Source organism: Aulonocara stuartgranti, assembly GCF_965226115.1.
Source record: "Aulonocara stuartgranti genome assembly, chromosome: 7".
NCBI lineage: Eukaryota > Metazoa > Chordata > Actinopteri > Cichliformes > Cichlidae > Aulonocara > Aulonocara stuartgranti.
The window spans coordinates 37735837-37750130 of NC_138945.1; the positions used below are offsets into that span (position 1 = coordinate 37735837).

The 14294-nt window shown below is 39.5% G+C and overlaps 1 protein-coding gene across 1 annotated transcript; it reads left to right on the plus strand.

Moving 5' to 3' along the window:
• The first annotated feature begins 11816 nt into the window (after positions 1 to 11816).
• Positions 11817 to 12744, plus strand: LOC309711381 (GTPase IMAP family member 7-like). Its single transcript, XM_082541665.1, has 2 exons — positions 11817 to 11851; positions 11973 to 12744. The coding sequence occupies exons 1-2, from the start codon at positions 11824 to 11826 to the stop codon at positions 12704 to 12706; spliced, it is 762 nt and encodes a 253-aa protein (XP_082397791.1). The 5' UTR covers positions 11817 to 11823; the 3' UTR covers positions 12707 to 12744.
• The last annotated feature ends 1550 nt before the right edge of the window (positions 12745 to 14294 follow it).

Below are 14294 nucleotides of genomic sequence, written 5' to 3' on the forward strand. Positions count from 1 at the left end.
CGACCATCTTTGAACAGAGGCGGGGGTTTACGACACCAACTCTCTGCCATCTATAATCCAGTTTTGAGATCCCTTCCCAGACGCCTTAACGCCCACTCACATCCTGGGCCATCTGACCTCAGGAATTCGCATGATAAGGTGGGGCCAGGTTTCACAATGAACACACCCGAAACTCTGGCTGATTGGGACCCACACCCAGTTTCACACCTTGGCTCAGGCGATTAGAGGATCATCAGGGGGTTCTTTTGTCCCTCTGTGGGGGGTCACTCCCACTAGGTTTTTATCTGGGACTCTCCACCATTTGACCTTAGAACTGAAGAAGCTTCTCGGATGAGAGGTGAAACGTCTTCAAGCAACTTAAAGAAGTCCAGACACTTTTCTTTGCAAGCTCCTTTGACAAACCAGCATTCATCCTTAGAGTTGTCAGGACCTCTTGATGTCACACATGTAATAAACCAAAAAGCCTTTTAGCGTAAGCTTTCAACGTGCAAGGTGTAATACGCAAGAAAGTTTGCATAAAATGCCATGAGAGGGCAGATAGAAGCATTGTCCCAGAGAAGACTGTTTTATAATGTAAAAAATAAATAAATATTTGAACGTAAACTAAATCTAACCAAGTAGTCTTCTAAGCCTAAGCCTTACAAAACCATAAAAAACAGAAATAAAAGACAATAAAAAAGTCCAAAAAAAGTGGCTACAAAACGGTAGTATATATAGTTATATTACAATTGCACCTGATCTGCTTAATAAAGTTGCTGAACACATTTGACAATGCAGTGTGTGAGCTGTGAGTTATGTGAGCTCATTAACACAAACCCAATTCTGACAAAGGAACAATTTGCAACAAATCAGGTTACTTTGCAACAGGTTAGTAACATGACTGAGTTTTTAGAGAAGCAGAGAATTAAGGTTTACTATTCTGCAAAACAGATCTACAAACTGTGAAACAACTTCAGAGAACTATTCCACAGCATACAATTGTGAAGGCTTCAAAATATGGAGAATATTGGAGAAATCCAGTGTGCTGCACTGCATTAAAAAGCTATGATTTTGTCACTGCATGGGCTCAGGAACACTCCTGGAAATTATTGTCTGTGAAGACAGGTTAAAACATAATTACTGCAAAGAATCAACAAAATTTAATTGTTTGCTCACAATCACCAAACTATTTCTAGTTTAAAAATATGAAGATGAAAATACACGTTTTTCATATTACAACCTCAATTCCAAAATTTACAAAATTAAATTGCTGGACAAAATGGAAATGACAGCAGATTTGCAGTTATTTGAAAACTCATCAATATTTTTTTTTTTATTGTTGACTTTGCAGTTTCATTGTTCACAAAAAACCATAATGACCCATCAGGAAATGTCTTGGGGGCGATCAATGGACACTACCCCACTGATAGCCCCTACTACTGGAAGAGGTTAAATGGGTAAAGCTTTTATTTTCAATATTTTACTGCATACATATTTGTGAGTGTGTGTGAGAGACAGTCAAAATATCCTCTGAAAGTCAAAGTCAAAGTCAAAGTCAGTTTTATTGTCAATTCTGCCACATGTACAGGACATACAGAGAATAGAAACTACGTTACTCTCAATCCCTAGATAAAATAGCAAATGAACATTTAAATATAAGAGTGATTAAAAATGCAAGTAAAATAATTAAAAAGTAAAAATTTAAATAAATACAATACAATTTTTACATATAACAAGAAAGCTATACAATATACAATATAATGAGTAAATGACATTGAGTGCAAACCAGGCAGAGTAGTGCAAATGGGCAAATAGTGCAAATGGAGATTTGGTAATGTACGGTAAGAGATAGTGTAACAACAAAGTCTTATGAGGTAGTGGCAGTCCAATGCTCCACAAAGTGACTGGTAACTGGTGCAGGCCAGTGAGTGAGTTAGAGAGAGTGTGTGTGTGTGTGTGTGTGTGTGTATGACAGAGTTCAGTAGGACCGTGGAGGAGAGAGGGGAGAGGGGGCAGAATCGGGAGGGAGTTAAGCTTCCTGACAGCCTGATGGATGAAGCTATCCTTCAGTCTGCTGGTCCTGGCCCGGAGACTCCGCAGTCTCCTCCCCGACGGCAGCAGCTTGAAGAAGCTTTGCATTGGGTGCGTGGGATCAGCCGCTATGCAAAGGGCTTTTTTAGTGAGATGGGTGCTGTAAATGTCCTGGAGGGAGGGGAGAGAGACACCAATGATCCTCTCTGCAGCTCTCACTATGCGTTGGAGGGTTCTATGACAGGACGCATTGCAGGTTCCAAACCACACAGTGATGCAGCTCGACAGGATGCTCTCGATGGTGCCTCTGTAGAAAGTGTACATGATGGGGGCTGGTGCTCCTGCTCTTCTTAGTTTGCGGAGAAAGAAGAGACGCTGCTGTGATTTCTTGGCCAGTGCTGTGGTGTTGTACGTCCAGGAGAGATCCTCTGTGATGTGCACACCCAAGAACTTGGTGCTGCTCACTCTCTCCACAGACGCTCCGTCAATGGTCAGAGGAGCATGTTGGGTGTGCATTCTCCTGAAGTCCACAACAATCTCCTTCGTCTTCTCCACATTCAGAGAGAGATTGTTGTCAGCACACCACGTGGCCAGGCGTCTCACCTCACTTCTGTAGTCGGTCTCATCCCTGTTGCTAATGAGACCCACCACCGTTGTGTCGTCCGCAAACTTGATGAAGAGGTTGGAGCTGTATGATGGAGTGCAGTCATGGGTCAGCAGAGTGAAGAGGAGGGGGCTCAGCACACATCCCTGCGGGGCCCCCGTGTTTAAAATGATGGTGCTGGATGTATTACTGCCGACCCGTACTGCTTGAGGTCTTCCGGTGAGGAAATCCAACAGCCAGTTGCACAGTGAGGTGTTGAGCCCCAGCTGGACCAGTTTTTGAGTGAGCTGTTGGGGGATTATGGTGTTGAATGCTGAACTGAAATCTATGAACAGCATTCGAACATATGAGTCATTTTTGTCCAGGTGTGTGAGTGCCGAGTGGAGTGCAGTGGAGATGGCATCATCGGTTGAGCGGTTGGGCCGATACACAAACTGGAAGGGATCCAGGGAGGGGGGCAGGACAGTCTTGATGTGTTGCATGACTAGTCGTTCGAAGCACTTCATCAGGATGGGAGTAAGTGCAACAGGACGGTAGTCATTAAAGCAGGAGGGAGATTACTTTTTTGGAACCGGAATGATTGTGGTGGCTTTAAAACATGTGGGGACGACAGCCTGGATGAGTGATATGTTGAAGATGTCTGTGAAGACATCAGTGAGTTCCACTGCACAGTCTCTCAGTACACGACCAGGAATGTTGTCAGGACCCGGAGCTTTACGTGCATTGATCCTGCTGAGGGATCTCCTCACGCTGTCCGGGGACAGAGTCATCACCTGGTCACCAGGAGGGGGTGGGGTCTTCTGTGCAGTGGTGCTGTTTTGGACTTCAAAGCGAGCAAAGAAAGTGTTCAGCTCGTTCAGCAGGGGGATAGTGCTATCACAGGTCTGTGGTGGGGGCTTGTAATCTGTGATGGTCTGAATGCCTCGCCACAGGCTCCGTGAGTCTCTGCTGTCTTTGAAGTGATGAGATATTTTCCTGGAGTACTGTCTCTTAGCCTCTCTGATGCCACGGGAAAGGTTGGCCCTAGCTGTGAAATATGCTGAGCTGCTTGTCAGTCACCAAATAAATCAATCAGGTTTTGTTTGTATGTTTCCATAGCGCCATTCATGCAGGTTAGTACAATTTAGCATTCTTCATGGATGAATGAAAAGCCAATTATAACAGTCTGTGTTTAGTTTGCAGTCCCAAGAAGGGCGTTCATTGTTAGAACCATGTAGAACAACCTGTTCACAAGTCCCACTTATGAAAGTGATACATTTTTGGAACTCCTTAATGTCACATTGTAACAAGCCAAAAAGGCCTTTTGCATAATCTTTCAGCAGCTTTTGTGACAGACTAGACAGACGTGAAAAAGAAGTACATGAAAGCCTGAAATAGATGCCATGACATTACTGGACTATCAGTATGTGCATTTAAACTCAAACTACACCTCACCAAGTAGTTTTGTAGCCCAAACCTAACAAAACTAAGAGAAAAGTAAAAGTCTAAAAAAGAAAAGTCTGAAAGGAAATGGGAGCAAACGGATGAAGTAATATACTGTAATTGGTCATGACCTATTCATTTAAAAATAGGATATATCTTTAAGTTAAGTTTTAAGTAGTGGTAGTTAATTAAACGACATTCATTTAAGATTATATACTTGAGTCAGAGCATCACACGCAGATCAACTTATCAACCTGGGAGACCTTGTAGCTGCAATATTGTGTCTCCATAAGGGACAGTAGGCGGAAGCAAACACATGATTTTTGGGGGGCAAATGTGAGGATTAAAAATGGCTAATTTGTTTTTGATGTCTTTTCTTAATATGAGTGGTTTTAGTAATTTTCAGACACACCTTGCAAATGTGCTTATAATGAGTTGGCACTCGGCCTTTTGAAGGTCATAAGCTTCGTTCGGCGTGATGGTCCGGACTGATAAAGTGTAGGACATGCCTTGAGTGCAGAGGGCATAATGCAAACACGCTTACACACACATAGGATATGATTAGAATAAGTCCCTGGGACATTCTGAATATTCTAAGCCAATTCTGAATCACTAGAAGGTCAGTAGATAACAACATTAGATTATTAGGGTTAGGAAGGGAGGTGTTTTGGTTTTCTGTCTCTTACAGAGAAAGGAACAGACACCAGACGAGGTCACAGATATGCGAGGATCCTTTGCAGCAGAGATAGACACAGTGACTGCCGAGACACCAACTGGGTCCAAGGGTCATGGCGTTTGGGCTCCAGCTAGTCACTCCAAAAGGATGGATCCCATAAACACAGCAATAACCATGAAGGGGTTGGCGGAAATCCGGGAACACCGGGTTCGAGAGGCTCTTGGGCAAAAGGGGGACGCGTTCCTGATCTTTTTCTGGAGGATACACAGGACCCGAGGATACACAGATCGTTGTTTGAAATTGGGGCAGAATAATCCCCTGATCTGTGCCACGACTGAAGGGTTGTCTAACCCCTGAGGTTGAAGAAAGAAGAGCAGAGGATCACCCAACTGGACGACACTGGTAGCTGCAGCAATAAAATAAAGGCTAAAAGCTCCTTGGACAGAGGTTCTAGTCTGAGTACGTCTGAAGGGTATAAGGTAGCACCAAGTAAAGCTGGGGGAGAACTGGGGAGTGTCATCTGTGCCGGCTACTGTTGGAATAATAGTTTTTCTTACATCTGAACTGCGCAAACACAGAGGTCATCTCACATATGGTTCGCCCATCAGGGGGACAAAGGACCTCAGGAGTGAGAAGAGATGAACCCGGCCACACTGGATTACAGGGTGTTGGTGAGCTCATTATTCTAACGAGCTCATCAGGGGGAGTGTTAAATTATAATATTATTTTATGCCATGTTATACCCCTAACTAAAGATTGTGAATTATTATGTAGTTTTAGTTTGCATTATTCTCCTGAATTAGAAGAAGCTGATAACTATTGCATTAGTTAAACTGATTTGCATTACATTAGACTGCTGATTTATTGTGGATGAATGATATTGTTTTATGATGTTATAAGAAATACTGTTTGCAGAAAGTCATCGCCTTATTTGTCTGATTAGAAGAGAACAGAGCATGCTGGAGTTTTCTGCCCCATCTCAGCAGGAGCAGATAAACGGGGAGCCAAGGTCGTAGCTTAGGCGCCGTGTGAGAGAAAAGCATGTGAATGTTTAGGCTTTTATGATAAGGTGGGGGCACCAGAGGCTATAAGAGTTTGATTAATGCTCCACCATTTTGAGATCTGAGGCTGTCTGCATATAGTGTCCATCTCCCACGCGTGTGACTATTAAAATCATCGTTTGACTTAACCCGGCCGGACCAGTGTTGTTATTGTGGTTTTTCCTCTTGTCTCCATCCCCAATATTTGAACTCGTAACAGTTTTAAAGAAAAAAAATTTCTGTCTGAGCTTCTTTATTGTTTTTTAGCTGAGCACTTACGTGTGGCAAGTGATAGTCACTGGAAATGTCAGCTAACCCACTTTCCCTGCTGTTGATCTCAACTGTGGTATGTTTTACAAATATCTAAAAACAAGCTATTACATAGAGAATTTAGATGCACCTCTGTATGAGTGAGTTTTTTTAAATTTATGTGATCATTCATTCATGTATTTATTTTTTAAATGCACCATACAGTCATATTGTATAAGAGTTTTAAGTTACACAACCTCCATTTGAAAGGGGTCATATATACATAAATTAGTGTCCCCATTATGTTGTACTGTAATTTATTGAGACAAGACCTTTTATTATTGTACCAATGTATTTTCACATTATATTATCCAGATCTGTACTAGCTTAGTTTAACACTACCTTTTTCTCTTTATTCAAACGGCAAGTAGTTTGGCTACACTCAACTTTCATTTACTGTAAATGTCTTACTAAGCAATGGGAAGGTTGTTAGTAAAATCTACCATTTATTTGTTGCAGAAAATGAAAGTCACACATTTTATGTTCACTGTGGTGCAGTCAGAGTAAAGAGAGAGCGCATAACCACTCACCTCTTTGCTCTCCCTCATGCTTAAGATTTACATACAGTAAAACAACAAAAGGATAAATAAGAGAACAGGTGGAATTGAATTGAATAATCGTAGTCTTGAATGTTTGAATACAAAGACATTGTATTTTCATCTCTTCTACTGTTCACTTATTGGTGCTTCAAGCTGTTAAAAATTTTCCCTACCAGTGGCAGACTCCCTCAGACATCGGTGCGTTGGTGGTTCTTTGTGTCCGGGGATGGGCGTCCAGGTACACACTGGTGGCTGCTTGTCAGGGCCTGGAGCCTGAGGCTCGCTCGGGCCACATCGGAGGTGGGGTGCCCTCAGCCTCTCGGCCTGGGGCTCAGTCACTGTGGCACAGCTGGCTGCCGGCGGAGCTCACGGGCGCGTCACTGCAACCCCCCCTGGCTTCTGCTCCGCGGCTGCTGAGTGACCCCTCATCTGAGGCTCTCCTCAGCTCTTTCTGGGACAGTGGCGCAGCTGCCCCTCTGTTGGTCTTCCTTGGTCTCTTGTGTTCTGGGGGCCTCTGGATGTCTGGAGTTTTGATCTCCTCCATTCCTGCTTCATGCCCTGGAGGACGGGGCTGTGGCTCCCCCACACCCTCTAGCAGATCATTACATGAAGGAACCTTTTAAAAACAAGCGCGTCCATGCTCACAGGTGTACACACGGGTGCTCACACACACACATACGGCACCCTTTTTGGCTCCTACCTCAAAGCACACTGTGCGCTGTCGATCTTACGTGCTGCACAATAATATTTAATATTTAGTATTTACTGTTACATTCCCATAGATCATTTTTCTTCTGCTTGTTTTCTCTTTTTTCTTTCTCAACAGGTGATTGATATATGTATTTTTTTGTCTGCTTATTTTGTTGGTTTTTGTTTTTTTGCCCTCTTCTCTGCTGTTTTTCTTTCCCTCTTTCTTTCTCCCCTTTCTTTTCCCCAATCAAGTCTGTCCCATATTTAGCAAGTGAAAATAAAATAAAATAAACAATAAAAGGTGAATCAAATAGACCATTACAGCAAGGCTGGGATGGTCCATTTGGTAAAGTAAACCCGTTCTTCGCCTTTAGACAATAATTCTGATGGCAAAAGAGCCAAACGAAGAAAAAAAAAAGTTGTTACAAATTTTGATGATTTTTTTTTCAAGTTTTGGCAACATTCTTTTTAAACATACAAACTGTGATGTGATCAGATACCAATAATAACAGGTAATCATAAAATGATGTGGTTTATAGACTAAATCTACACAACAGGGCAGCAGCTAAATAGAAGCAGACTGACACAGACATTCAATAACTAGACTCCAAGGTATTTTTTTTTATATTTTATTGCTGAGTTTATTATTTAATACATTTGACTTTTGGTTTATATAGATATAAACATGGCTATAACATCTTATTTTACCCATAAACATTGTGTCTTAAAACACCTCATTCCACAGCAAAACTTAAAAATAAGCTTTTCTTATATTCTCTAGACCGTTTAAAAAAATCTTCTCTTTTTAAAAACTTCCCCAAAAGTTGAAGAGTGAAAGAAGTATCCATAAATCACATAGAGTAGAAGTACTTGAATTTACAAATGCTGTAATTAAAGAGATGTCACATTATATGTGTATACAAGAAGTTCACAGAATTTCAAAAGATTACACGCTTACTTGCCATACAAACATGTATGTGTTAGTTGGGCTTGTGATGTAAGTCAGCAAACACTAAAACAAAGAGCACGGTGTTGGCTGTTTTGGTGTGCAATTTGGAACAATTTTAGAAATGCTCATGAAAAGCGAAAGGACTTGCTTAGAGTCCTTAACAGTGTTCTTGAATACATGGCAACGATTACCGCAAGCTCCCACAATGTACTTGAGGTGAGATCGTTCGCCAATAAACTCTGTCAAATCACCGTTGAAATCTTCGCCATGTGTAAACAGGAGGATTGTTTTCTCCCTGATCTTCCTCTGAAGATGTTTCTCCAGGTTATGTAATATTTCATTCTCACCCTCTGTAAACCTGCCGAGCTGTATCACAAGTAACACAACACACTGCTCTTCCTGACAGTACCTCTTACACTCTTCTATTTGTGCATTGTCTACATCTTCCTCGTTGTTCAAGAAATCTGGAGTGTCAACCACTCTAATCTGTGTCCCAAATATCTGTGCCCTCTTCTCCTCACACTTGTTGGTGACTGGTGTGGAGCTCGGACGAGATTCAAAAGTTGAATCCATCTGGGAGTTTCCAGCAGCCAGGATAGTGTTTCCAGATGCACTCTTTCCAGTTCCACTTTTTCCCAGAAGAACAATGGTGGTTTCAGTTCCTGGGTTAGGGTTAGTGTAATTGTTTATTATATCATAAAATGTAGTTTAAAAAAACTGGCTTAGAAAAACTACACTCATATTTGGATACCAGACTTACCTCTTGCCCCATGGTGATCAGGAGAACATTCATTTCTGAAATAATAATTATAATCACTGCAGATAAAAGATATATTTCAACAACAAAACTTCAAATTTCACAAGAATTTTTTTTTTTAAATTAGCTTGTGTTTTCAGTGGATTTCCTCAAAAAAAAAAACCATAAACACACATAAACTCTATTTTAAATTATAACCTCTAACCTTTGAGAGCTTACTCGATATTTTTACAATTTTTACAGACTCAACCCTGCTATACCAGATCTACAACAGTACTCAGCATTTGTATTTATTCACTCTAGTAAAAATTTTGAAAAAATTCCCCCCTTAAGACATAATTTGAAGATCTTAAAGTTGTTCCCACTGGAGCTGCACAAAAATGTTTAGTTTTCTCAGGATTAAAGAAACCTGGTAAGATTAATTGCACCACTGAACCAGCTGAAGTGTATGAAGTGATTGTGGCTGTCTGCCCTTCTTAGGTTACAAAGGTGGTTCCACGTGTTTTAAGCAAAGTGTGTGTGTCTCTCTGCATGCTTTAGGTATATAGCAATACATTTGATTTTAGCATGTTGTGATACAAAAATGGCTTGATATTGTTGTGGGGCCTTGAAAAAGATATTTAAAATGTAAATCATCTGTATAACTAATTTCGCTCTGTAATCCCCTGGTTGCTAGGGAAAACTATGGAGTATGGAGGGTGCTGGCTGCCATTGCAAAAAGGTATAGAGTACAGCACAGTTTCCTCCTTCTCAAGACAAAATTTGTCTAGTTTGCACATAAGTTGGTGTCAGTAGCCTATAACAACTCACGGACTGAGTGGCGAATACACATTTTCTCCTAGCAACTGGTGGTTGCACAGGGTTCATTGATTGATCTAGAAACTGTGTGAATTTACTTTTGTTTATTTAAGTCACTTGGTGGGGAAAAAAGAAAAAAAAACTTTTTTTTTTAATAATGTGGGACCAAATTTGTTTTTGTTAGCATCTTTTTTTCCCATTTATTACAAGATGCCTAAATTTTCCTGTTCCTGAGTTATTGTCTTACTTTGACAGGCTGTTTAGTAGATTGCTTGTAGCATTAGGCTACATTAAAAACAATTGTTCTACATGCTGAAGGCGATTGCCGTTACTATATTTTTATTTTAGGAAAAGACTTTTACTCTTTGCTTAGGCTGCTGCCCCCGCGACCCGGCCCCGGACAAAGCGGATGAAGATGGATGGATGGATGGACTTTTACTGAAGGCTGCACTGGTTTTGTTATTTTAATAAAACTGACATCAGAAGCATTTATCCTTATATTTCTAAAGTGTTATTACGTATTGGTATTGCAACTACATGATCGAAATGTTTCTTTTCTCAGAAACAACTAATGAGAAAATAAACAAACACAAGCTAGCTGTAAAGAAAATAGGAATGACTATCCAACTGAAAAAAAGCTGGACTTTTGTGTTACCTTGTGCTTTCAAAATATTGTTTCCTTCGTTTCACAGCAATTTGAATGTAGTTTTCAGTTTTAAACTGGAGTGGCTGATCAGTTAACCATTCCTTACACTGATCAGGCAGGTTTTTATTCACATCTTCCTGGATATAGAATACCTTCTCATGATTCAGGTTGGGTTTATTCTTGTTCTTGCCATTATCTATTATGATGGCTAAGTGTTTCATGACAGTTCCTTGAAAAATATGTTCAAGTTTGTCGATTTGAGCATTTACTTTTTCCACTTGCCCTGTATCCTCTGAATCTATTGCCAACATTAACAGATCAGGGCTAAAATCAGAAAGTGCCATCAAATCAATTATCCTCTGATCTGGATCCAGATATTTGTCATCCAAAACATCTGGAGTACTTATGATTTTGAATGACTCGCTCTCGCTCACAAAAAAGTCATTACATAATTTGGAAACAGTTCTCTGATTTTTGAAGATTTCACTTTTGATTTTCTTCTGCAAGCTCTCCTTCTTTCCAAAGAGAATGATTGTAGTCTTGACAGGGTGATCTGTAGAAGCAAAAGGCAAGAGTATTTTTTCAAAATGTTGTATACTTTTCACTTTACAATTTCCAGGTGTGTGATTACAATTAAAATGAAGGATGGAATTAAAGATAGGAGCAATTTGTTCACTGACAATTCAATGGTCATGTCACAGTGTTCCAATAATCCAGCAACAATGCTACAAAGAGGTATTTTTTCTCCCAGTACTGTCCAAAGATCCCCTCACACATACCAATGGAACAAGGCAACAAAATAAAAATTGAATAATTCCAAAGAAATATTTAACCAAGGGTGTGTCTGTAGCTAAAAGAAAACAGCACTGGGAAAGATTCTTTGTTAAGAAGAGCATAATTTGTTCCAACTAACTTTGTATTGGACAAGAGTCGGACAACAACAATCTGCAGATATACTTTAATCTCAGCTACACTGTTCCAAAGTTTCATGTCTCTGTCTCATATGATACATAACTTGAGAAAATTGTTAATATTAGTAAATCAATATTTCTTCAGTTAAGAATTTAAGGTAACACTAATGTTTCTCATGTTTAGATTAAATCATTTCTCATATCTTTATGGAAATATGAAGGGGGTATATAAATGTGACAAAAGTAATTAAGGAAGAGTTGCTTACTTGGTGAACCAGCAGAACTCATCTTGTCAGCTGCTTAAAGATGAACCACGTGCAGATTTCAACAGAATCTGAATTCAGATGCAGTCTTGCTGATATAGACTGAGAGTTAGGTCCACCCAGTGGGAGGAGTGCAGGGAACTGCTGAACAACAAATCAAACCACTCAGAGCGGCTTTCTGTTCATTTGCCAAAGAGCCAAGAGCAGAGATGGGTAACAGTTCATCAATCCCTGATGGTAAACTTAGATCTTCTATTTTGATTTCCTGTGTTTTTAAAATATCACGTTGAATTTTTAATACTGTTGTGATTATGCTTGTGATCCACACAATTAAAACAGTAGATATTTCTTTCTGTAGGCTGCCCACTGAGGATTGTGATCATTGGGAAAACTGGTGTCGGGAAAAGTGCTGCTGGTAACACCATTATTGGCAAAGAAACGTTTAAGGCTAATGAGAGTTCAGAGTCAGTGACAGTGCACTGTGAGGCAGTTAAACTTGAGTGCACTAGAAATGTCAAGTTGGTTGATACACCTGGCCTTCTGGATACATCTAAGACTGCAGACAGTATAAAGAAAGAAATCGCGAAATGCATCCAGATCTCCACTCCCGGCCCTCATGTCTTCCTCCTGGTCCTTCAGATTGGCAGGTTTACCAAAGAAGAAGAAAACTGTGTGGATGCCCTGGAGAAACTCTTTGGACCTGACGCATCAAACTACATGATGATTCTGTTTACTCATGGTGACAAACTAACAAACAAGAAGATAACCATACATACCTATTTGAGAACTGGCCACCAGAAGCTCAGAGAGCTGCTGAACAGGTGCGGTAATAGGTACCATGTATTCGATAACAAAAACATCTGGAACAGAGTTCAGGTTGTTGAGCTGTTCAGAAAAATTGATGACATGGTGGCAGCAAATGGAGAAACACATTACACCGATGAAATGTTTGATAAGGCACAGCAAATTCTGCAGCAGCATGAAGCCATGTATGACAATGAATACCTCGCTAACAACGCGACCTTCATGGCTGAACTGTTGCAGAGAATTATCGTGTTCCAGACCGTCTTGGGTTCAGATAACGACGGTTAGAACCACTCAAGCGTGGGGTCTTAATCTGGTGTAAATTAAGCAGCTGTCATTTAATAAAATATGTTAATTTTCTAAATGTAAAATCAGTTTAGACATAAATGATTTAGAACTATAATTTTCAAAATTTGATGCCTCATTTATTTTAAATCACTTTCCATTCTGCTGTATAATTTATATTTAAATCAGTGGGAATGTCTTCAAGTGAATATTTCTGTGGCTGATATAAGCTGAGCTAATTTCTAAATGCATACACATCATTAAACTCTGTGTTTCCTATATCTAGTTTAAAATTTGTTAAAAAGTAAAAAAGTATCGTATTTACGATAACTGTTTAAAAAAATGAAGCTTAGAAAGGGTTAAACGCTCTGTAGAAGGTATATCTATATGATATCCATGCATGAGGTTATTGAATAACATGCGTGGCATCCAAAATTGTTTGATGTACATTTATGAAATCAAGATTACATTCACTGAATAAATAGCTTTAAAAAAGTTTCAGTTTCTGTTCTTTGATTCTCCAGCCAATGTCAAAGTCAATCTCTAACATCTATTTGGGGTATATCGTCTAAAAATATCTATAAAGAAATCATATGAGTGATTAATGATGGTAACATCAGGGAATCATAGCGCTGTACAAATTAGTAGAGAAATATGGACACAGGTTCCTGCAGATGTAGCTTAACTCCTTTAAAAAAATAAAAATCACAAACACAGTGTATTGTTTTATAGGTTATATTTAATGTAGCAGGACACACAAAAGTCAGTTCCAATTACAAGATTTGATTCCCTATTTTGATTCATTTATCTTATATTGCGATCTCTCTGATAAACATAAGCAGATTATAAAATTCTGATATGGTGCTGTTTTTCTTAAATGGTCCTTATTATTTGATGGTCTGTTTTTGAGGCTCTAGCAAGTGAATTATCCTTTTGTGATTTTTATATGTATCTATTGAAAAAAACAACAACCTTCTATTAAGACTGAGCCCTAATGATGCTCAAAAGCATCTTTTTTTTGTACAATAAAATAGCATTTTAAGTCCATTAATTAATGTCCACTACTCCTATGTTGTGTTTGTAATGCACTTCTGTCTGAAGGTATGTTGTGTTATTTTATATGATTTTTTAATATGATTATTTTTTAGGCAGAGTTTGTTATTTTTGGATGAGAGTCAGTGTGAAACGCCCTGGTGAGCTGTTGCGTTAGTAAGTACCTGCCAGTAACTGTGTATATTCATGAAGCATGCAGATCAACCAGTTCCTCTTGCCAACTTGATGTCTTATCAGGAACCCACATTGCATCCAGATATTTGGTCCAACACCCACTCCTCTTTCACTCAACACCACATAAAAAAAGGAAGAAAAAAAACCCCCTCACTTTGTTGCCCTTGAGTGCGTCTAGGACAGCAGTAGGATTTTTTTTATTAACTTTTTTATTAACAGTTTAACTGTGAAGACATTTATTTTGTCACAACTGAGCTATAAAGGAATACAAGGCTCAAGAGAGATTTAACTGTTTGTCAGCTACAGTGCTGAAGATATTGATTTGACCTTTAAAGTTTTGGTAACCTTATAATAAGGTAATTCA

Coding starts and splice junctions, on each gene's coding strand:
- LOC309711381 (XM_082541665.1), top strand. CDS start 11,824: ATGGGTAACAGTTCATCAATCCCTGATG. Junction 11,852..11,972: donor CAGTTCATCAATCCCTGATG/GTAAACTTAGAT, acceptor TTCTTTCTGTAG/GCTGCCCACTGAGGATTGTG.